This window comes from Polyodon spathula, chromosome 23 (assembly GCF_017654505.1).
Source record: "Polyodon spathula isolate WHYD16114869_AA chromosome 23, ASM1765450v1, whole genome shotgun sequence".
NCBI classification, from domain to species: domain Eukaryota; kingdom Metazoa; phylum Chordata; class Actinopteri; order Acipenseriformes; family Polyodontidae; genus Polyodon; species Polyodon spathula.
In genome coordinates, this window is record NC_054556.1 from 6,482,987 (window position 1) to 6,506,446 (window position 23,460).

Genomic DNA, 23,460 nt, shown 5'->3' on the forward strand with positions numbered 1-23,460 from the left:
AGAAATCAAGTATTTATTTTATGTTTCAATCTCTTACCGCTGATTTGTGTATATCAGCCACGGCGTAATTCCCTTGAGAAATCCATTTAGTTTCTTCAGCCACCTGAAGCCCTGTGCCAGACAGGTTGATACTGAAACGACCCTAAAAATACAGGGGAAAAAAATCATTCAATTCCAGACAAAAAATGTCCAAAAAGAATCAGGCCCATTTCATTAAACATTTGTTACTCGCACTTTATTTAAGGAGTGCTTTTAAAACTTTTTATAAACATTCTCTTGGGTTGGGCTATTTGTTTTCTTAAATTCCTAATTGTATCCTGTGTTAAATAAAATGTATTTAGTTAAGATTTACATCCACAACAACTAGGTTAATCTGCAGTGACAACAATGCTTCAGCATTTGGTTGTTCCACATAAATTCCAATAGGGGGCAGCAGAGTTGTTTTAGGGCCCGGCTTTCAAAATGTACTTAATTGTGGCTTATTTTTTCACTAGGCCTCAGAGTCTGTGTAGACAGGACTCACAGCAGTTAAAACCAACACACTGCAATTTTATAACTTAAAAGAAGTCCTTTCTAGTTTGAACAGCAAATGCTATGAAACCATGGCGAGTTTAATTTGAATTTAAAATACTAAATACTGATAAGAAACATAAGAGTAAGTTGGAGAGGTGGGAAACAGAACTAATAGGGGGTATAAAATAATATTTTAAAACCTTAAAATAAATAAAACTCTACCCAATGCTTTTCAGTGATTCTTGTGATACCAATAAACATATCACATATTAAATAGAAATTACAGCGTGAGAAGAAGATGCTGCAATTCACTCACTTGGGTGTGTAATAGTTCCAAATTCAAAAAACAAGCAGAGCCAGCTGCAAATATTTATCATCATTTCAGACTATTACCTATAGCCTTTTACGACTGTTGAGGAGAATGTCTGTGTGTTATATGCAAGCTGGGTGCTATACAAAGGTGCATGGTATAGACATATAATATCTGTGATGGCTGTGAGAGAGTAGAATACAAAAGGAAGCCTTGAGCATTCTACACTGGGCTGAGTTACATACACAGGATGCATGTTATATTCTAGAATGACCTGTCCTGAACTAGATCCAACAGATACAGGTGCAGCATCAGCGAAGCCTGCGTTTCCAGACATTCAGTAGATGTGTTTCAGTGGAGAACAAAACTTGCCTCAAGCACAGTCTACCTTATATCTATACAATTTCCCTCGGAAAGCAAATCCCATCATTACAGTGAACACAAGTGTTTGAAAAGCAGAAGTGCAGATGCCAATTATCATGCGTTCTTAAACTTTCTTCAGCTGACTTTAGCTTGAGGTATTTAATATCGAGATAGATACCTTTGCTTTATATGGGTATCATGTAAAGGCATTTGAAACAGAACTGGAACTACCACAAAAGGATGTTTAGTGTGGTTGGTAAGAACATAAGAACATAAGAACATAAGAAAGTTTACAAACGAGAGGAGGCCATTCGGCTCATCTTGCTCGTTTGGTTGTTAGTAGCTTATTGATCCCAAAATCTCATCAAGCAGCTTCTTGAAGGATCCCAGGGTGTCAGCTTCAACAACATTACTGGGGAGTTGATTCCAGACCCTCACAATTCTCTGTGTAAAAAAGTGCCTCCTATTTTCCTTTCTGAATGCCCCTTTGTCTAATCTCCATTTGTGACCTCTGGTCCTTGTTTCTTTTTTCAGGCTGAAAAAGTCCCTTGGGTCGACACTGTCAATACCTTTTAGAATTTTGAATGCTTGAATTAGGTCACCACGTAGTCTTCTTTGTTCAAGATTGAACAGATTCAATTATTTTAGCCTGTCTGCATATGACATGCCTTTTAAGCCAGGAATAATTCTGGTCGCTCTTCTTTGCACTCTTTCTAGAGCAGCAATATCTTTTTTATAGCGAGGTGACCAGAACTGCACACAATATTCAAGATGAGGTCTTACTAGTGCATTGTACAGTTTTAACATTACTTCCCTTGATTTAAATTCAACACTTTTCTCAATGTATCCGAGCATCTTGTTAGCCTTTTTTATAGCTTCCCCACATTGTCTAGATGAAGACATTTCTGAGTCAACAAAAACTCCTAGGTCTTTTTCATAGATTCCTTCTCCAATTTCAGTATCTCCCATATGATATTTATAATTGTGGCAGAGCAAAGCTCTGCTCTTTAGAAATTGGAAGGGATGGGGTTAACTTCCCCTTCCTGCCTGGGTTTATTATGTTCAGGTGGCTGGGGTTGATTAGTTGATTAGGTTGATTAACGATCAATCAGCGCCCAGCCACCTGATATAAAAGGAGGCCTCTGCTTCTCATTTGGGGAGAGGGAGCTGAGGAAGCAGGTTGGTGTTTGTTTTGTGGTTTTTGAATTTTCTAAATCCAGTGAAGGCATTGCCCAGCCTGGAAACTTTATTTTTGTGAGTTTTGTTTTTGCTTTATTTGTTTGAGTATCTGTTATTTTGCCCTTGTGCACTTTATTTTTGTTTATTTATAATAAAATAGTTATTTTTTTGAACTACAGTCTGTCTCTGGGCCTCTATCCACTCACCAGCCTGCCACAATAATATACATTTTTTATTTCCTGCGTGCAGTACATTACACTTTTCTCTATTAAATGTCATTTGCCATGTGTCTGCCCAGTTCTGAATCTTGTCTAGATCATTTTGAATGACCTTTGCTGCTGCAACAGTGTTTGCCACGCCTCCTACTTTTGTGTCGTCTGCAAATTTAACAAGTTTGCTTACTATACCAGAATCTAAATCATTAATGTAGATTAGGAATAGCAGAGGACCTAATACTGATCCCTGTGGTACACCACTGGTTACCACACTCCATTTTGAGATTTTTCCTCTAATAAGTACTTTCTGTTTTCTACATGTTAACCACTCCCTAATCCATGTACATGTGTTTCCTTGAATCCCAACTGCGTTCAATTTGAGAATTAATCTTTTGTGCGGGACTTTGTCAAAAGCTTTCTGGAAATCTAAATAAACCATGTCATATGCTTTGCAATTATCCATTATCGATGTTGCATCCTCAAAAAAATCAAGCAAGTTAGTTAGACACAATCTCCCTTTCCTAAAACCATGTTGACTGTCTCCCAGGAAGCATGGTAAAGTGTAGAGAAGCAGGTGGAAACATGGTGCAATATTGAAGTATGCAGTTTACAGTTACAGTTAACAGATAACGCTATTCTGCTATTTTCTGAAAAATAAAATCCACTATGCAACACATACTGTATGCCCATGGCCAGAACTAGCTATGAGGACAGCGAGGTCCTGTCCTCGGTTGCTTCTACATGCATCATAAATGCTGACGCTCATGTAAAAATTCTAGAAAAGTACATATAGACTCCTTAACTTTCTCTGTTGGTTTGCTGAGTAACATATATCTTGAGGTTGAATAGTAAAACTGTGTTGCAAAAAAACATTGATTTCATCAGGTGATTGGATCAGCTGAGCACATATGCATCAAGATATGTTATTTTACTGTATTGATTAAGTTACTATAAGCATCCGAGTCAGTAAGGCGATGTTTAAAAAGTAAAGGTAATTATATTTTTCATATGCCTGTTGTGCCGTGCCGGCGAGGCGATATATATTGATTTTAATGTTGTGGATTTCTGTTACTTAACTTTGACCTCGGTAGAATGTCAGCCCTGGTTAGAGCTCTGTGTACGTCACATGCTGTGTATCCTTCATGACTTATTCCACATACCTGAGGACACCTGGCAGCGCTGTAGCAGTCTCCAGCTGTTGCAAAAGGAACATGGTGACCTTCCCTGGTATGTGCAAACTGCCAGTCTGTGGCTGAGAATATCAAAACAGCTGGTCAACATCTAAACAACCTCAAACTTAAATATCTTAACACACTTACAGCACAAAAACAAGCTGACTTTACTAATGCAAAACAATTACCAGGTCTCCTGATCTTGGACTAGAATAGAACCAAGTTAACCCTTACAGCATTAGTAGAGTGATCACAGCTCCATACTGTAAATTGCCCAACTTAAAACCATAAGATCACTGGCAACAACAAATAAAGTCAGCCATTCTCTGCCTTTAAAAATGGCCAATAAAGCGTCTTCATAAATCAGTGGGCTAAACATACTTTAAATTGTTTTCCATGTTAAGTAATAGCCAACCTTGATTTCAGAGCCCCAAATACTTCAATATAATTACAGTCATCGTCAAGTGTTGGGGGAATGGAAACTGATTTCGAACTCTGATAACCTTATGAGCCATAACTGCCGACTGCTGTTTAAACTAAAAAATACATCTGTGACCCATTCAAGCTTTAATTACAATGTTCTGCACCATCAATACAAGGATATGTTTTTATATTAGGAATTGCACAGCCAGCCATTTTACCTTCCAAACGTAGGAAATCATTTTTATATACTTATCTCACCAAAATACTTTTTTTCAAGTCATAGTCCTCAACCTGATAAAAAGTACACGTTTTCTTAACATGTATGTAACAGGGTGGAGACTGTGTGTGAACTGGCAACCTTGCACACCACAAGCGAGCATCTTAACCACTATGCAAAAGAGCCAGGCACACCTGCATTTGTGGTTATTTTGCTTTTAACCTCACCTCATCTTACTGCCAGGGGACAGAACCCGTAATGGCAGTGCATCAAACATCAATACCCAACCCATTCGTCTCTGTTTCACCCCAGGAGCAGCAGGTCTCTCAGAACTGGGTACACAACTAATCTTTTTGTTTTTGATTCATGGTGAAATCCATTACATAGGTCAAATGTGAGGGAACGGGAGGTAATTACACATCATTTTCCAGAAGTGGGATGATTAAGCTTTTAAGCTTTTTACATTTTGTAAGGCCATACATTTAAACAACTATACATTAACACAACAACTTGTCCATATGTGAATTCTTTGAGCAGATTGATCATTTTGAGAGCAGACCATCCCACACATTCAATGAAGGTCTTTTGTTTGCCACACCATATTTACCTTTTCCTGAGGGACAAAAAACTAAATTTTCATCTAAGATGAATGTGAGCAGCGAAGGCAAAACTAAACTGACAAAACCATGTTTAAAGAGTAAGGAGACACTTATTAAAACTTGTTTGCAGGTAAACAATTGTTAGGTATTATAGGGAAGATCCTGTTTTTACTCACTTATTATTTGCATTTTGTGGAGGTCCATCCTTACTTTGCTGAAGGAGGAGAATCCGGCTGCAGTGTAGTCTCTTCTGCAGTTACAGTCCTCCCTCCTGCTTCCATTGTAGGGGCACTCAGTGGGACTGTTGAGTCTAAATCAAACAGGCATTTCAACAGTAAATATTGGACTGGATTACTGCCTCAGAGATCTCATACTAATAAACTACACCTTGAGGTTCTTCTTACCTAAAGCCAAATACTTCAGAGAAATTTTCAGCATCACCGTTCACAAGCGTTACATACTCTCTTGGACTTTCTGTCTGCATTCCAGCACAATAAATCTAAAGCAGACACAAAGAAAATCAGTAAATATGTAAGCTGAGACTCGAGATTTAAAAACTGTGAAACAGATTATTACCAGTAAAATAAACAACGGTCGAGATATTCCCCCCAAATACTGGTCATGTAAAAGACCTTTGATATTTTATTCTCTTTGTGGCTCAATAACATATTACTGTAATCTTAATGTCCAAGCAACTGAGGAACAAAACCCACCTTTTTTTTCCTTGTGGATGTTAGTAATTGTAAGCAGTGCTGATCAGATTTGTTAGTTAGCCTTTTAGTAAGTTAGTATGAAAAACAGATGTCTTTCATCCAGGTGTTGATCTTCTCTGTTTGAACACTTGTTGGGGTAATTAGACTATAAATATCTACTGCCCACCCACTTATTAGGGATAAACCATACATGCTGACACCAATGCAACAAAAATATTTGATATGTTAGATTTGTTCATAAAATATAACACACCTTCACAGCTTTTCCTTGAATATTCAGCAAGTGTTCACCATCTTCAAGAAAACCTTTTAGTCTTTGTATATCGCTGCAGCTCTTTGGTAATTCACCTTAAATTTGAAATGAGAAATGGAAATCAATGAATACTCACCATTACCATCAGAAGACCTTTATTAAATGTACTGGTGATTGCGGACTGTCTTTCTACTCACAGTCATGGTTTTGACACACTCTGATTTCCTCTGGTCGAGTGCTAAGCTGACAGTGATTGCTGGTTTGATCATCGGCTTTTAAACACTGGACTGTCCTCTGCATCACACCTTCTCCACAGGTTGCTGAGCACTTAAATAAAAAATAAAAACACACACACAGTTTTCAATCAACATATGTCTTTGAACAGTATAGCATTTTGTCTGCGTGCATCCGATTTAAGAAGTCCTATAAGCCAAACATTCAATAACCCAATAAACGTAAATGGTGTGTGCAAATTGCAATATTGGATTCCTTTTTAGCATGAAAAAAAAAAAAAATACATGCAAATATATTACTGAACTAAACCAACAAAGATAGATGGGTCTATTCAATTGATATAAACAGCGGTAGATCTAAATAATGCCACTGAAATAATGAAAACTTCAAGGTTATGAAAATCAAACATCTAACAGTCCATGTGGGTCTCTTTAGGGCATATCTATAACAATATGTAACATGCCAGAGAGGGTCTTATTTATTTATGTTAGTGGTTTTCAGATATGCCGGCATTTCAATCAATTGATGACAGACCCCACTGTACAGAGCAGGATCACTATTGCAATCAGTAGGGTAAAATGAATTAATAAACTTACAAGCCCCCAGTTTCCTACTCTCCAGGATTCTGGTGCAGGGCACTCCCCAGGGCTACAGGCTTGAATGCTGGTTGGTGGAGTACCAGGGCAATTGGACATGGCTTGATACCCATATTCATATTGGTCCTTAGCACTGTAAACTTCACTGCAAGAAACAAGTCTTCTCTGGTATCCTTGGCCACAACTGACCGAACACTGGGACAATGTAAAGTGACACAGTTGTCAACTCCAGAGTAATAATTGTTTGGTCTGGTTAGTTTAAACTGTCCTTACATATTTGTAATACAAAGATAAATACAAATCTATGCCTACATAGACTCCTTAATGCTAAAGGGTTTCTAAAATAAGGGTTTCTGCCTTATTTTCTGAATTGCTTGCTTCATTGCAACTATAGCCACCCTTACTTCTGTGCGTTATTAGTCAGCTGGCCTTGCTGTTTAAAATGACTTTAACAGCATCAATTCAACCACAATCAACATGACCTAAATCATCTTTGTAGCGACATTAAAAATGTAGGAATTATGTTATGGAACTCTTCTCAAGCACTCCATTAACTCTATCTATCAAGCACTGGAACTCCCCACTCACAATCGTCCAAATGAAGCTGTTACATTTCAAAGGGTCTCACCTCCGACCACGCGCCTGTAATCCAGATAAAGTCACACGGGTGTGTATTGCAGCTCTCTATGGCAGCAGGTCTCTTGTTGGTATTGCAGTACATCTCATTCACTTCTTTCTTACCGTGATCATGGCAGACCACCTTGCGATATCTGGTTCCAGAGCCGCATGTTTTAGAGCACTAAAACAAGTGAAATACATATTACTTGTAGTGGATTCAATTTACAGACATTAATATTATGAGATTAAATAAGTTTGTACTTTTTTTTTTTTTTTTTTTTTTTTTTTTTTTTACAGTTGAGGCCTGTATGTAATGTTCTGTATGTATTTTTTAAATTAACATTTTTTTTTCTGACCTTAAAAAAAAAAAGTTTAACACTGATTTTGCCTGGTGATTTTGCTTGTTTTTTAATATGCTTTACCATACCTCTCTGGGCTTTACAATGCTTCCCTAAACTTTACCATGCGTTTACTATTATGGTACACTTTTATAAGGTGCCAAAGAATCTGCACGACCCCCTACCATGCATTGTTAAAAAATCTGCCCTCATTGTTAGTATACCAAAGCTAAGAGAGTGGTGCTTTAATTTAATTGTGATGCCAAGGGCATGTACTGTACCAATGACAGTAATTTAAAGATATTTATATATGAACAATTACATTTGTTTAAAATTGATATAAAGCCAACATATATCCATGTCACACTCTGATAGTTCAGAGCAACACGAATTTGAGAACACCATGATTTTAACTTATTGCAGGTTGATTTTAACGAACTGCAATTAAGCACTGGCTTAGATGTATTATAGACATTTCCCAATATTTTTCTAATGTAAATTGAACTGTTGCATTCCGGTATTCTCTCAGTGAGGCAGTCAGTACATCTTACAAAGCATGAAGAGACGGAGCCCTTATAAAACGCTATTACCTTACCTACGTCTGTGTTGCATATTCCATCTCAACAAGCTTTAAAGTGCATCACTACTCCAGCTTCGCTGTACAACAAACCATAAATCAAGATCAAAGTGCTGTTCCAAACAGCAGATACGATCTTTAGAGATGTAAAAGCCTGATGTCTGTGTGCCAAATGTTCTGGAATACACTTCTCTTTTGACACAATACAACTTAGCAAGTAGTTGGGCAATTTTCCACTTAATGTGCTTTACAATACAGTGTGCCTTTACAGCAGGAGTGCTAGTTATTTTATCAAGGCGCAGGAAAATACAACAGATTTTTACAAAACAAACTGAACATGTGTGTCCAAGCATGCAGGGGGAACGCACAACTGACAACATCTGCACTGCATTACAGCTGCTTCCATCAAAGAAAAGACTAATTAACTGTCACGAATACCAGGACCTATTTCTTGGAATCATGTCTGTCACATGTTATAAGTTTCCACAGCATTCACACAGTACAGCGTGGAGCCCTGGAAACCCTTAGGAAAGCAGCGTGACCCATCTAAAATGCACCTTCCACAACAGGGTTTCATAATTACCTCCAGCTGTTGAGTGGGGCACTGAGGAGGATTCACACATTATTGGGAGGAAGGTTTCTGGACTCATTAGACTCTTTGGTAAGTACTCTAATTTCATGCTGTTTGGTGACCTAGTTTTAGAGCTGCCTGTACATTTTTTTCTATGCAATTTTAACAGAATCTTTTGTGATACAATTCTATGCAAATGTTTTCTCAAACTGTGAGACCTTGTTTTTTCTATAGCCCTCTCTAGAAGTGTCAGAAAGTGTAACGATAACAATTGGTCCATTCTGGGTTGCTCTAAACTTAAGAGTTTAATCAGAAGTTACATTATAAAGCTGCAGGTTTTTTTTTAGTTTTTTTTTTAAATTAATATTCCAGTTTTTGATTTTGCCCTATAATAATCCCTATACAAATAATTGAATCTGTTAAGTAGTTTGGCAAGTATCACTAGTTTCATTATTACAACAATGTACTACCTGTAATTATATAAGCAATACAAAACGGAGATAAATCATCTGATTTTCATCATCAGCAAACTACTACCCCCGAACTGTAATCCTCCACCCCCCCCACCCCAAGAGCTAAGGCTGGAGCTCCACTGGTCATCTGACAAAACTCTTTGGAAGCAGTCAGTGATCTGATCCAAGTTCACAGCTCACACCTCTCACAATCAGTAACATGACACTACTGCACGTCAGCACGTTGGCAGCTTTTAAACTTGTTTATTTTGAAAAGGACATGGCTGCCTACCACAGCCCCTGTGCTTACTTCTTGCCACTCCTCTGCTTTCCAGCTGTAAACCGCAGGACACTCCATTGCCTGACAAGGCTGGATGGATGGGGGTCTGGCCGACTGGGTGCACTTAGTCTCTCCTGCTGACGTCTTTTGGTTTCCAATCTGACAGGATACCTCTCGCTGCTGCGTACCTCTCCCACACGTTAATGAGCACTGCACAGGTAGATAATGAAGGTAAGATTCAATTTTACACTTACTGCCTTAACCTTGATGTGCTGGTAATAATAATAATAATAATAATAATAATAATAATAATAATAATAATAATAATAATAATAATAACTGCTGGCTTTTATGAAACGTTGGGAAATCACTAGAAGAGCTTTTTTAAAACTAGTGTATGTCAGTTTTGCAAATTTAGTTTTGTGTTCACTAAGCTGACTTTTTGTCATCTAGCAAAAATCTAAAAAGATTCTTCCAGGATGCATTTCTTTAAAATGTGACATTTAGGAAGGCCATGTTAAAAATGACATAGTTGTGTTAAAATATAGATACATCTTGCTGTTTGATTCTTGCCTTTCTAGTCTTGATATTCTTGTCTGAGTTATGCATCTTCTTAACATAGTTGTATACGTACAATTCCTATATACAGAGCTACATTATTATTATTATTATTATTATTAGTATTATTATTATTATTATTATTATTATTATTAGTAGTAGTAGTATTGCCTAAAAGATAGTTGAAGGAACTAGATACAGTTATTCAGAGCATCTGCACAGAGGCAGCACCACCAACAGACAGCAGTTCCTTTGATATAGCTGTGAAACTGACATTAAATTGTAATGTAAAGTACAATGTAATATTCTGACAGAAGCATCCAAAAGATTCACTATTTCCCTCATCATACTATATGATCAAGCTGTTATTTTTTTTGGTTTTCCTATAAGTTATCCATCATTAACAGACTAATCAAAACGATGCGTACTGTTTACGCATGGATGGCCTAACCCTTTCTAACTGATATAAAAAATGCCACTACTTACAGTTATTAATCGCCAGCTGAAACAAAATGTTAACTTTTTATCTTTTCTTAGTTTACCTACCAACACAGTGCACAATGTAAAGTCACGCTTTACTAAACTACTGCACCTTTAACTGAACATAAAGTGGCCAAATCAGGGTACCTGGATTCATATTATGTTTAAACTGCAGTCCAGGGGATGTTCCTTATGGTAAGTATTAGAAAATGGTGCATTCAGCATAAGGGCACTATTGCTAATAAAGAGCAGATTGAGCATAAGCTCTCGGCTTTACGTCTCATTCGAAGGACGGAGCACGAGGAGGTAAGTGACTTGCTCAGGGTCACACACAGTAGTCAGTGGCTGAGCCGTGATTTGAACTGGGAACCTCCTGGTATCAAACCCTTTTCTTTAGCCACTGTGGCTGACGTGTGTTAATGTGTGTGAGTTGCTCTGTGATGTGGTATATTAACATATTGGATTACATAAAGCTTTGTAGTTTTCCATATACTTAACGAAAGACAGAAATTGAAAAATGTGACATTTCGAAATCTAACATGAAATATTGTACTACTACTATGCAGTCTGGTAGACTTTTGCGATATTATTTTGTAGTTTCATTGATTACATGACGTTAAATAAAACATCTAAATTATGTTCATATAGTTTTTATTTTTAATTATATTTCTTGATCCTAAAATTCTAGGTGATGCTAAGCTTTTGGCCATAGCTCTATATGGGGGACGGGACGGGGGTGGGACACGACTAAAAGAGTATTTTAATTGTTGGGCTCTGGTAAAATAGAATTAGTGTTCCATCTCTGTTGTCTTATGCAGGGGAGGATGAAGTAGCACAATTCCATTAGTACGTGTGGAACAAAATACACTGTGATACTGATAAGCTGCCTGCCCAACCACTTACCTGTAACTTTACATAGGAGCAAAATGCCAATGAAAGGAAATAAGCTATCTGTAAACAGACCCAGGGAATATGATATTAAAATGTGATGATTGCAATTAAATGGAGTAACTATTACGGACAAAAAAAAACCACCAAGCACAAGTGTGGAGTTCTGTCTCGGTTACTAAGCAACCAAAAGCAATTGTTATCCAGATAAGATTTTGGGACTGTGGAAGGAATGTGATTTAGCCAGAAAATTGGGCTTTGCAGTCTTACACTTGTTTAAGAAGGTTATGACATGGGCAGCACTGTTCTACCCATAGATTGTAAAAGAGGCTTTAGCAAATGTTATTGTAGATCTAGAGTGGATGAGAATGGTCTTTTTTTGGTCTAGCTGCCTCTGCCTTGTTTTGAGCTGGCTTGGGGAAGGCCCTGGTATTTAGATCACAGTACCCTTCAATTAAGCTTTCTACCCATACTGCCAAGCTGTAGATATTCAAAATGCAATGAATTTCACGATTCCTAAGAAATATTTTAGTGAATTATATGGTGCAAAAGTGCAATTGTTTTTAAATGATTTTGATGCCATGTCATAATTTTCTTTGTTTGTAATGCCTGATTAATTTATACTTTAAACTATATGCCATGCTGTTCCCCCAGAACATCCTCGGATCAATGGATCTTTCCAGTCTTAATTCGCTCTTGTCTGATGATGCCAGCTTTACCCTGGCTGTTTCTTTTTTTCTCTGCTGCTCCTCCGACATCCTTTGATGATACAATTATAGTAGTCCTCTTGTTATGCCTTAGACCCTAGTTATGCACTGCTGCCCGCACCACTGTGCTTCTGGCAACAGGCCACCTTTCTACTGTATATAGCATGTCCTCAGTTCATATTCTGGTCTACAAATACTCTCCTTTTGATGAGTGGTTTGTCTGATGCACAGAATTTCTGCCCCCAATCAGATCACCTCACCCAGCTATGGCTCTGGAGATGCAGGTTTGTTTCCAGAAGGTTCTGCCTTTCTTTGTTTTTCTCTGATACCAAATGCTGGTAAGTTACTGCAATGCGCTTAACAGTTATGTTGTTCATATTTTCGGTAACCTTCAACCTTCAACATAAGGACTGAACGATTACATTACTCTTCTGCAGTGCTGTAAAAAAACTGTGCGAGCCACGCTGTCATTTTCTTTTAATGTTTGTCATGCCACTGCTTAGAAATTCTCTGGTTTTCAATTTACAGAGTAAAATATGAATGAACTTGTTGACCAGTTCTTAGACATATACCAGTTATTACAACCTTATTGTTTAGCAGATGTGTTCCAGATTCCCCTGACCCAACTACTAACAAAAATGCGTTAATATCCATAAATGCAACCTTTTAGAAAAATGTAATTTTCTCCAAATACGTTTTTTTACAAAACTTTGAGAGAACGGTGCCGGACTGACAAGGTTTGTTGTAATTCGAAATGATGAAGATGAAGATGATGACAATGGTCTAAGAAGGGTCTATCTTTATGATCAAAATACTTTGACACTAAAACTTGCAAGCTCTACAGCTGTAACATGAAAGAGTAAGTACAAACACAGTAAATAAGTGCAAATGTAGAAAGTAAGCAGACATACAGAAAAGAAGTACACATAAAGATGGTGACTAGAACTGACCAAAAATAAACACTTTATCAATATCTAAAAAAGGAGAAAAGCCAGTTAAAGGGTTGTGCAATCTTTAATGATTTGTTGTGGATCAAGATCCAACATTCACAACTCTCTTTGCATCTCAGCAGTTCCAACCAAATCAGCACTTTATTTAACATTGAGACATTTGTATTCTTACAACTGGGATTTCCAGGAAAATAAATATAGCATTCAGACAATTTATGTGCACTTTGAGAACTGTTGAAGTAATCATTTATTTTAAGTGCTTGAAACAATGTCCTAAGTTATATTATATGAATCATATTTACCATTCTGCTGATATTGTAGAGCAGAGGTGTCGAACTCCAGTCCTCGAGGGCTGCAGGGTCTTCTGATTTTCATTCCAAATTAAGCTCTCAATTAACATAATTGATCTAATTATTTGTGGAATTTGACATATTTAATATTCTTCAAGGTCTTTTACAGTTGATGGTTTTAAAAATGCACTGGATTCAAGGTACACTACCTATGAAACATGTTCAAGCCTGAAGAGAAGTGTTAAATGCGTCCCAGTTAATCAAATAATTAGACCAATTAAGTAATTGAGAGCTTGGGTAGAACAAAAACCAGAAGACACTGGACAAAAGAGGAACTTTCGTAGAACCAGATACTCATCTCAGTGAAGCAAATCTAACGTCTGAATGGGAGAATGAGCGCCCCATAATGTGCATTTCTGAATGAAAACAGAAAGGTAAGGTAACATTTTAAAAATGTAAGGATCAACAGCAGGCATCTTACCTGTCCCCAGTTTCCCGTTTTCCATTTTGGACACCTTCCCCCTCTGCATTTTCTTCGCACGTTCGGTTTGGGAAGATGTTTACAACCCTCATCTTCCATTCGTTTGCCTTCTTTGGTCATACAGGAAACAGTGCGGTGCTTGTGTCCTTTCCCACAAGAAACTGAACACTGCAACATAGAGTTGGAAAAAACACTAACAAACTGTTCTCCATAGCATGTCAAAACTGATTATATTATTTCTTTTAAACTTCAATTTTTATTTGGTATTAGTAAACAGGACCATAAACATTTATCACCAGCATATTTTCAACATTATCAACTATCTTATCCCATATACTGTACACATACATATTCTACCCAGGCATTTGGCATGTGTTTTGTAAAGACCTATCCACAGGCTAGACCTGGTTAACAAGTTTGCATTCAAAGCAGTAGTACCACCAGGAATCAAAGCCAAGACTAAATCAGCAGGTATGGTAATTGAAAGCTTTGTTGCATCTAACTGCAACCCTTTTCTCAGCAGGGCCATCAAACATCCAAAACTGTAACTCCTTCTGACATGCAGACACTGGACAACCCCACTTTGATTTCAGATTTCAAGTGTTCAGTCTAAGACCTGAGAATCAAAGCCTGACTGCATTGGTGACATGGACTGAACATGACAGAATGTTGTTGAATAAACCGACTTGTAAATGTTTCTTTCTTCATGTTTTTACGTTACATTTTTTATTAAGGAAACAGTAAATTAAGAAAAGCTAACAGTGAATGTTTCATATGTTTTTGTATTACTCATTTTTGCATACAACATGTAAACACTGGACCAATACAGACATCAAAGGGGTAGGTGTCTACATATTCTGTCTGCAAACTCCCTGCACATTGCTGCAGCCCCCCACCAATTATGACTCCATAGTGAAACTGTATTCAAAGGTTTCTTGCTAGAGATGAAACCAGATGAACTCAACATAATGTGAAAAGGTTGTCTGTAAATTCTATTATTAAAAATGGCCAAGATTAGTGCCTACCATTAAACAACCCATGCTTCATGCAGGAGTCGATTGCTGGAAAAAAAAACAATCATTTTTTTCTTTTAAGTGCAGCCCTCTATCCAGTTCAAACATCCAGCAGCCTTTGAATACAGACATTTCACACAGATGTGTGCAACAAACAGGAACAAACAGTATGAAAGGGCACTTCAGTCGTTGGTAGTGATTTACGTAGAAAAAGACATTACAGAGGTTGACCTGAATAATCCTCTGTTTCAAAGATGCAGCTGGATGAACTACTCTCTTATGGGAACCGTGCAACGGAACACTGAGTTCTTTTCATAGCTACTATAAAATGCTCTTGAACAAGTATGCAAAGGTGAGAGTATCTTTTTTTTTTTTTTACTTGTGGCATTTTCTTTAACTGGGGATTGAGGTCAAAGAGCATTTTCTTTGATAGTGTTTAGGTTAATATGTGTGAAATGTAATGAATATAGCGCCTCTGTATCAAACGTGCATGTTCATCATTTGGTCACTTCAAATCTTGAGGTTCATTACAAGCAAGACTGTTGAAATATGAGTAGCAATTTTTTTCAGAAACATGAATCTGCTTAAGACAAATATAACAAATAACTGCCATCCACATATTAGAAAGAACTTCATAACTATCAAACACTCAGCAGTACTAAATGTAGAAACATGAAAAGAAACATAATACATTCAATGACAAATGCTGCCATTTCCTTACAGAACATTTTCCCCACTCAGTATTCCCCAAGAATAAAATCAACAGATAATTTAACAAATATTGTACAGTACTTAACACTGCCCATTAAATACATATTTTTTCTTTATTCCTAAAACTTCTCAATTGCTCTTTCGTTACGTTAATTATAATTAGCCACAACACAAAGTTCACCGGTACAGTGTAGCCAATAAGTGCTTCCACACTACTGCAATTGTCACAATGTTTAATGTGTAGCATTGGAGAAGGATTTTAAAATGGATTGTCTTCTTAAACGCATTGGCTTACATTAGATATATTGCCGTGTTCCCTACAGTATTTTCATAGCTACCCTGCTGTATTTAGAGATAGAATGAAAGCCAAAGCCTTTCAATTTGCTGCCAAACCTAGAGATTTCAGTTCTGTTTTCTACCACAAGAGTTATGCCAAGAAGATAACTGAACTAACAGTCTTTATAAACTATATATATATTTTCCTTGCATATGAAGTATGCTGGGTTTTAACACTGCAGCTGCAACATAATCAATTTCACACTACCCTTGAAAAACTGCTTGAAACAGCCGGTTCTGCAAAAGTCCAACTATTTCATGAATGCATGAATGCGGTTACAGTGCTCCTCAGAGGCCTTCAGAAGCACTAACCAGCTGGAAGATCCAATATGTGTTACCTTATCCATAGTGAATGAACACAAAGCCACATCAGTCCTATGACATCCAATTGATCCAGAATATTTTGTTATCAATGACTATGATATCACACATGTTTAAAAACAAAAAGACAAATACCAGCAGCCAAGAATGTGCAGAAAGAAGCTGCTGGCCTTTGGGTACAGGGAAAGCCAACTGTACTTAAGAAATCTATGAATGGTCAAGCAACTCTCACCAAGACTGAAATGGCATGACGGGTCTTACAGTTCTTATGGAAAGCCTGCCCTGACTCCCAACAAGCTCACATTTGGACAATCAGAAAATAATGTGCTGTTCGCGGATAGTCTCAAGACTGTGTGTTTGTTGCAAATGAAACTATACTACAATATACAGTACAATAGTCACAGTTTGCTTACTATACCACAAGGGTTGACAACAGTCATTTGATTGACACTTAACGTGTATAATTGCAATAAATGTGACCAATTGAAAACTGAATAAAAAATATTGCGGTCATTATTGTTTTCTTTAGGCTGGTAATATCAAAGTATTAACAAGCTCACGTACAGTTACTTGTATGGATATCACGTTAGCTTACTGCTATTGCTAGGTAATTAGCTGAGGTTACCATACTACAGAATTATTAAAACAAAAGGTTTTTTTGTACCTCTCTATTTCAGTTTTGCAGTTCATATTGTAACACAAACAATATATTTTGACCAATTTAATAATGGAAACATGACACTCAGGCTTTTAAAAAAAAAAAGATTTTAGTTAAGAAGCCAATAAACAGAATAATTCTGCAATTATTAAAAACTTAAAAATGTTAAATACTAAACAATTAAGTTCATTTATGTGAAATGTTACAACAATACACTTTACAAGCCAGCCATACTGTACTGGACACATTACAACCATTTTAAATTGTATTTTGACAATACAATTTTTGAGACTCCCAATCAATACACAGAAAGTGATTTAGTTTTTATTTAGTTGTGTTGTGCAGGTGAGGTATCATACAGGTTACATGATGGGGATGGTCCAGTCTGAACTGATTTAGCAGTGGATGCATCAAAACAATGCATAGTGCTTCAGAAGTCTGTAAACAGGCTGTAAACTCATTTATTTGTGCAAGAATGTAAAAAGAAGAGAGAAGCAGAATCGAGATTATCCACTTTGGTGGAACTTCAACATTTTCTCAATGGGCTGTTGAGGAGGAACTTCCCATTGAACGCTTGTGAATTTTTCCAATACGCACAGGGTTTTGTGTTTAATGCTATGTGCGTGACGTGTATAGTTCATCCAAGCAAACATAAGCAAAAGAAACATTTGATATCATTATTCTACTTTTCTTTAATTCTTACCATTTGACATTAACATTAAACAATGTAAAATGAAACAATGCTTATATATAAAAAATACATTAATATTAAACCTATTATACCAAGTAAAAATAAATATACAATTACAGAAATATACAAAAAGTCAATGAAGCTGAAACAATTCAGCCAATACTGCAGTTTGTTTTAAATTATGTTCTTAAAAACGATGCTTCATGTACAAAGATTAAAGTCACTGTGAATTAGCTGCAACATTCCAAGTAAAAACAAAAGAGGCTTGAGTTTAACCAGACCTTTGCCCACTTCAAACAAAGTGGACAAGTGAAGTTTGATATTGAGGTAGACACAAATGACTGGCTTAGAGTTTGATAGTCAGTAATAAAACTGATCCTCCTTACTCTCGACACCTTACAAAGTTTAGTAAAACACGGTTACAAGGAAGGTGCATAACTGCTCATAGCTTCAACAAAAGAAAAATCTGGTTTCTACTGACAATAGACAATTGGACAGAGCGGTTTTGAAACACAACAGCAAAATCCTTGCACTATCACGTATTTCCTAAAGTGAAATAAAATATCTTCATTTTAGTCTCTCTACCCACTCTTAAATACCACTGAAACTCCAGCACACGGTAGACACTTTGGTAGGAAAGTGTGCTAAATGTAAGAGCGCATACATTTAAAAAAAACGATAATAGCACCCACAATGTCCTTTACAACATTGTTACTCCCTTGTTGTGAAGAAACACCATTAAAATACTAGAGTATTATAAAATAATGGCTACATTTGTTTTGTTTTGTTTTTTTAAGTGAGGTATGGTAAGGCAAAGCATCCACACTATCTATTTACAAATGCAATTAGCAACTATATATATATATATATATATATATATAATATATAGATATATATATATATATATATATTATATATATATATATATATATATATATATTATATATATATATATATATATATATATATATATATATATATATATATATACAAACAGGTGCACTTTTTTGTTTGTTAGGCACAATCATTCTCCGCAATAAGTTTGCTATTGCTGCAAGCTGAGCAGTGGTTTGCATTGTGAACTACCATGTGTACATGGATTAAGCAATTGCTTACTTAACAAATTATAAAAGAGATATACAGGTTTCAACTGAAAAGCATTACTTACAAATCAATGCTATGATTAAAAAAAAAAAAAAAATAGGAGCAACACGTTTCAAAATAAAATGTGCACAATGAACTTGGAAGTTGAAATAAGTCACAGAAATTCTTGTTTAGAAAAGTACTTTACCCTGCACATTTCTGGCCTTCTATAAATTAAGTGCACAGTATTTCTTATTATGTTGTAGCTTAAACACTGTTTTAAAAAAGAATCCTGTCTCTAGAAAAACTGTATAAGACTGTAGAATAAAAATATTCATGGCCGTACCGAACTCCAAGGACTGGTGTTCCAGCCTGCACCTGGAGGACAAGCCTGAGATGTGCACTGCTCACGGTCTGGAGGTTTGTCAAGTATTTCACAGCTCAGATCATTAAATCGCTCCCCATTGGGCCTCTGACACACAACCAGTCTGGTCTTGATTCCGCCACCACATGACTTTGTACACTAAGCAGGAGAACAGAAAACATGTAATGTTGCAAACAAATTTGCTGATCTTTCAATAAAAATAAAATAATAATAATAATAATAATAATAATAATAATAATAATAATAATAATAATAATAATAATAATAATAATAATGAAAAAGATACATGCACACATATTAGACACCTGGGTTACAGCAAGCTATATAGAAAAGGGAGCTTATGCAAGCATCAAGCAGAATTTTTGTTGGCACCATTTTGGATCAACTGCCAGACTGTGAAATTCTGACCCTATATTATTGGACCAAAATGGTGCCCAATTAAAACACTGACTCTGTTCAGGGTCAGGCTTCCCAACCCGTTTCGATAAACCTTAAGTTACTGTATACAAATAGGTGTCAGAGTGGGCTAATGCACCAGATTCCCATTCTTTAACTCTTGGGTGGAAAAGGGGGACAGTTAAGGAGTTTGAATGCATTAGCCTAAGTAAATACTTGTGTAATTACATTGTAATAAATTTCCAGATTTGTGTTGGGAAGGACATATGTCGCTCAATGTAACTTGCAAGGAAGTAACTGCTTCAGAATCATAAGTTGTTATTATGAACTTTAGTATATTTCTCACACAGAGTAGCACAAATCTTACCTCTCCCCAGTTACCATAGACCCACTGAGGGCAGGGACCAGATTCACATGATCGCTGCTCCACTGGCTTGGTCCTGTCATCACAGTAACTCACTGCATAGCCGTTTTCATCTTGACACACAACAGCACGCCGCTGGAATCCTCCAGCACAAGTACTGGAACACTGTCAGAAAAATTACAAAAAGCAATCTCAATACTTAAGCTTTTCAGAACACCAAATGAAAATGTTTTGTTTGACATTCATTAAATTATTAAAAAAAGACAAAAACACACCTAAAAGCAATTACGTCACGTGTGCAAATGTTATTTTTTTTAGCACAGTATTTTTGTTCTTTAAAAATGTACGTACTGCTCCCCAAGGTCCTATTCTCCATTGGTGGGCTCCTTGGGGATAGGCATGGCCCGGCGGTTGATGAGTGGGTAATCTCCCCTGGTCAGATTGAGAGGGACACTGAGACATGGCGCATTCCTGTTCGGATGCTGGACGATCATCTGGGTCGCACTCGCTCACGTCAACAACCTGATCACTGAAATTCACACAGACGACTTGCCTTGTCGTCTTCCCCTGTCCACAGCTCACAGAGCACTAAAAAAAAAGAATCACATCAATCAAAAATGACTTGACTGGTTTGTCTGGTTTCTATAGTTTTACCTGAAATATACCTAAGCAAGTCAACAAGTATTAGTTTGTTTTGTTTTAGCAATGGTTTAAGGAGTTATTATGTGAAGCTGCTGTCTATAAGCTGCCAAGCTGCCTCAGTTTGGCAGTGTCAGCTCAAGCAACCTCAGCTGTCAGTGAGTTGATAGGGAGTGAATGAATATTTTGGTACGGGTTCAAATCAAAATAGAGGAGATACAGACACTTAAAAGAGTTAGATGTTATAGTTGTAAGCAACACAGTTTTTTTTTTTTTAAATGTTGAACACATGTTACAAAATGACCCTTTCTGTCAAAAATAAAAAACCTGGCTAACACTCAAACAAACGCTGATCAATGTAAATGTTTGTTAAGAAATTTTATAGTAGAGTTGGCTTCACGGTCAATGTCTGCAAGGTCAAGGGAGTAAATCAATGCCTGTGCCAAAGACTTTGATAAACATGCAAGACGAAGTCCAAGGCCAGAAATGCATACACAGTGTTGCCAGAATGAATACCAAACTATGTGCTTTTTTATATAACAAGTACATTAAATAAACCATTGTATTCTTTCACAGCCATATCATGTTCAGCCATATGCTGTTATGTGCATTGATAATATAAAATGTTAAACTATGCATTTAGCCATGTCAGATCTCTACTACCTGTTTCAAAAGTGACACACCCTATAGATTGCTTTAGGACTTCAATTTTTCTGGTCAATTTCTTGCCATTGGATGTGTGGTAACATCAATAATGTCCAAGCAGTATATTCCCCAGTAACACTTTACAATGTTGTCAGGAATTTAAATATAATAGCTAAACTACAATAATAGTATTATTTCCCATGCAATTCCAATGTTCCATATATATATATATATATATATGTAAACTTTATTTCTTACCAAGGTCCATTCAAGAGTCTTCCACTGTCCACAAGATGAAACAGAGCACGCCTCTCTGGCAGGGGGCCTGGGAAGATGGGAACAAGCAGAATCCTCAGCTACTCCACCTAGATTGTCCCTGCAGCTGACATATCGCAGTCTGGTGCCTTTCCCACATGTGGCAGTGCACTGAAAAAAGAACAAGTGGATTAACTCTCAATTACTCACAGGCGTAGTAACATTTTAGGTAAGAAAAAAAAAATTGTATTCTGAAAGCTTGGCCACTTCATATAAACAGTTAAGTGTGAAACAGGATTTAAAATGTATTTACTGGGGTCCAGGATCCGTATCTCCACTGAGTTCTGTGGCCCTCATGTGGTGGTTTTGATTCTGGAACAGCTGGTTGTGCAGCGGGACACACAGTCATTTCACAGTCCTGTAAAAATTCAGATGTACTAAAATTAATGGTTCACTTATAATGTATTCTCAATGGAGAACAACAACATACAATCACAAAGGGATTTCAGGGTTAGAGAAATAGGTTAAATAAATATATGTAGGGAAAAGTATTACCATATATTAAGCTTTGCAACAGTTTACTATTAACTTAATCTACTTTAACTGTACATCCAGCTGATCAAAAATTAACCACAGCAGGGACTCATGGAGGAGGGAGTCTTTGGCTAAAGTTAATACATGATTCTATGTTAGATAATTCTGCAAAATGCCACACTGTGCAAGACTCATTTAAGCAAACCTTATTCATTTTTCATATTAGATGCTCCAGCAATGCAATCAGTACCTCTTCACACAGTTGTTTCTAAGAAATCGTGTACCTTGGGCAGCAGTAATGCAGTAAAATTTACCGCTTGTACCCAGCTTCACAGGTGAATGGCTGGAATCACACAGAGGTGAAATGACTTGTTCAAGGTCAGCAAGCCTGTGGCTGAGCTGAGAACCAAACCCAGGGCCTCTCAGCTATCCATTGCTCAGCTTTAATTACCCACCACTGTTTCCTAGATTATTACAACTCGCAAACAGTGTTCTTTTCTATATCTTACTAGTTGTGCTATATCTTTTCACTCAGAAGTAGCAGGTCCTATTGTAGACTAGTTAAATTAAATACTTTGCTGAAACGGTACATCATTCTTTGACTTTTTTTGTATCAATACCTCCACTTATTTCCCCCCTCAAACAAACTAGCAGGGTTCATTCATAACCATTCTAAAACTGAGTATCATGAATAAGGACTACATTAGAATTAATTAGAACGGGTGAAGAGAAAGTAACTTTAGCACATGAATGAAAGAAATGGGCGGAACATGAAGATTAAATGTAAGTGAAAGGTAGGTCACTTTACCTGAGTATCCGTTGGTCTTGTAGCTGCATTGCATTCAGTGTCATCCATGACAGACCCATATGATCCTACAACACATTTAACTGCTCTCATTTGGAAGCCCTGGCCACATGTGGTTGTGCACTGCAAGCAGCAACAAGGAAAACAAACGGACAAAATCATTTATACACCCTTTTTAAACCAATGCACTTTTTAAAATGTTTATAGCAACAACCTCCTGTCATATCTTCCTCACACAAATGTTAAAAGCAATGGCTGGAACATGAAAGAAAAGTTCATAGACGTTACTGTACTTCTTCCCCCACTTAGAAATCAAAGTTCAGCAGATGCCGCATTCTTCTACTTGACCAGTTTGAGTGAAATGAGGTCAAACCTGCATGGCGCCGGTTCAGCTGGAATTGCACATGGTTCATTTAATGTCTTCAAATATACATTGAACATGATTGCCAATTCTATGGTATGCAAGTGCATAATCTGTGTCACACTTTTGTACTTATTAGAAGTTTGCATACTGCATTTAAGATAAGATGCAGTATTTTAAGAAGTAATCGTGTTTCGTTGTAAGCACAGTTTCCATGACATTTCTCTTCTTGAGTTTGAAAGGTGTTCATTTTGTTGATTAGAAAACCTGCCTGGTTTAATTTTGT

The 23,460-nt window shown here is 36.8% G+C and overlaps 1 protein-coding gene across 2 annotated transcripts in view; it reads right to left on the reverse strand.

The window, feature by feature from the left end:
• The window catches only part of LOC121298346 (A disintegrin and metalloproteinase with thrombospondin motifs 9-like), a 49,220-nt gene that overhangs the window by 7,132 nt on the left and 18,628 nt on the right, over positions 1 to 23,460 (reverse strand). The window contains exons 23-38 of one of the 2 annotated variants that reach the window (XM_041225439.1): positions 22,817 to 22,936; positions 21,788 to 21,892; positions 21,478 to 21,645; positions 20,287 to 20,523; positions 19,939 to 20,100; positions 19,137 to 19,313; positions 13,978 to 14,145; positions 9,654 to 9,833; positions 7,416 to 7,586; positions 6,788 to 6,982; positions 6,155 to 6,284; positions 5,958 to 6,052; positions 5,396 to 5,490; positions 5,168 to 5,301; positions 3,741 to 3,832; positions 38 to 142 (exon numbers count right to left, since the gene is read on the reverse strand). In XM_041225439.1, the coding sequence (XP_041081373.1) occupies positions 38 to 142; positions 3,741 to 3,832; positions 5,168 to 5,301; positions 5,396 to 5,490; positions 5,958 to 6,052; positions 6,155 to 6,284; positions 6,788 to 6,982; positions 7,416 to 7,586; positions 9,654 to 9,833; positions 13,978 to 14,145; positions 19,137 to 19,313; positions 19,939 to 20,100; positions 20,287 to 20,523; positions 21,478 to 21,645; positions 21,788 to 21,892; positions 22,817 to 22,936 (2,334 nt within the window). Of the gene's footprint in view, positions 1 to 37; positions 143 to 3,740; positions 3,833 to 5,167; positions 5,302 to 5,395; positions 5,491 to 5,957; positions 6,053 to 6,154; positions 6,285 to 6,787; positions 6,983 to 7,415; positions 7,587 to 9,653; positions 9,834 to 13,977; positions 14,146 to 19,136; positions 19,314 to 19,938; positions 20,101 to 20,286; positions 20,524 to 21,477; positions 21,646 to 21,787; positions 21,893 to 22,816; positions 22,937 to 23,460 lie in introns of those variants that run through there. The other variant, XM_041225441.1, reaches the window with a different exon arrangement.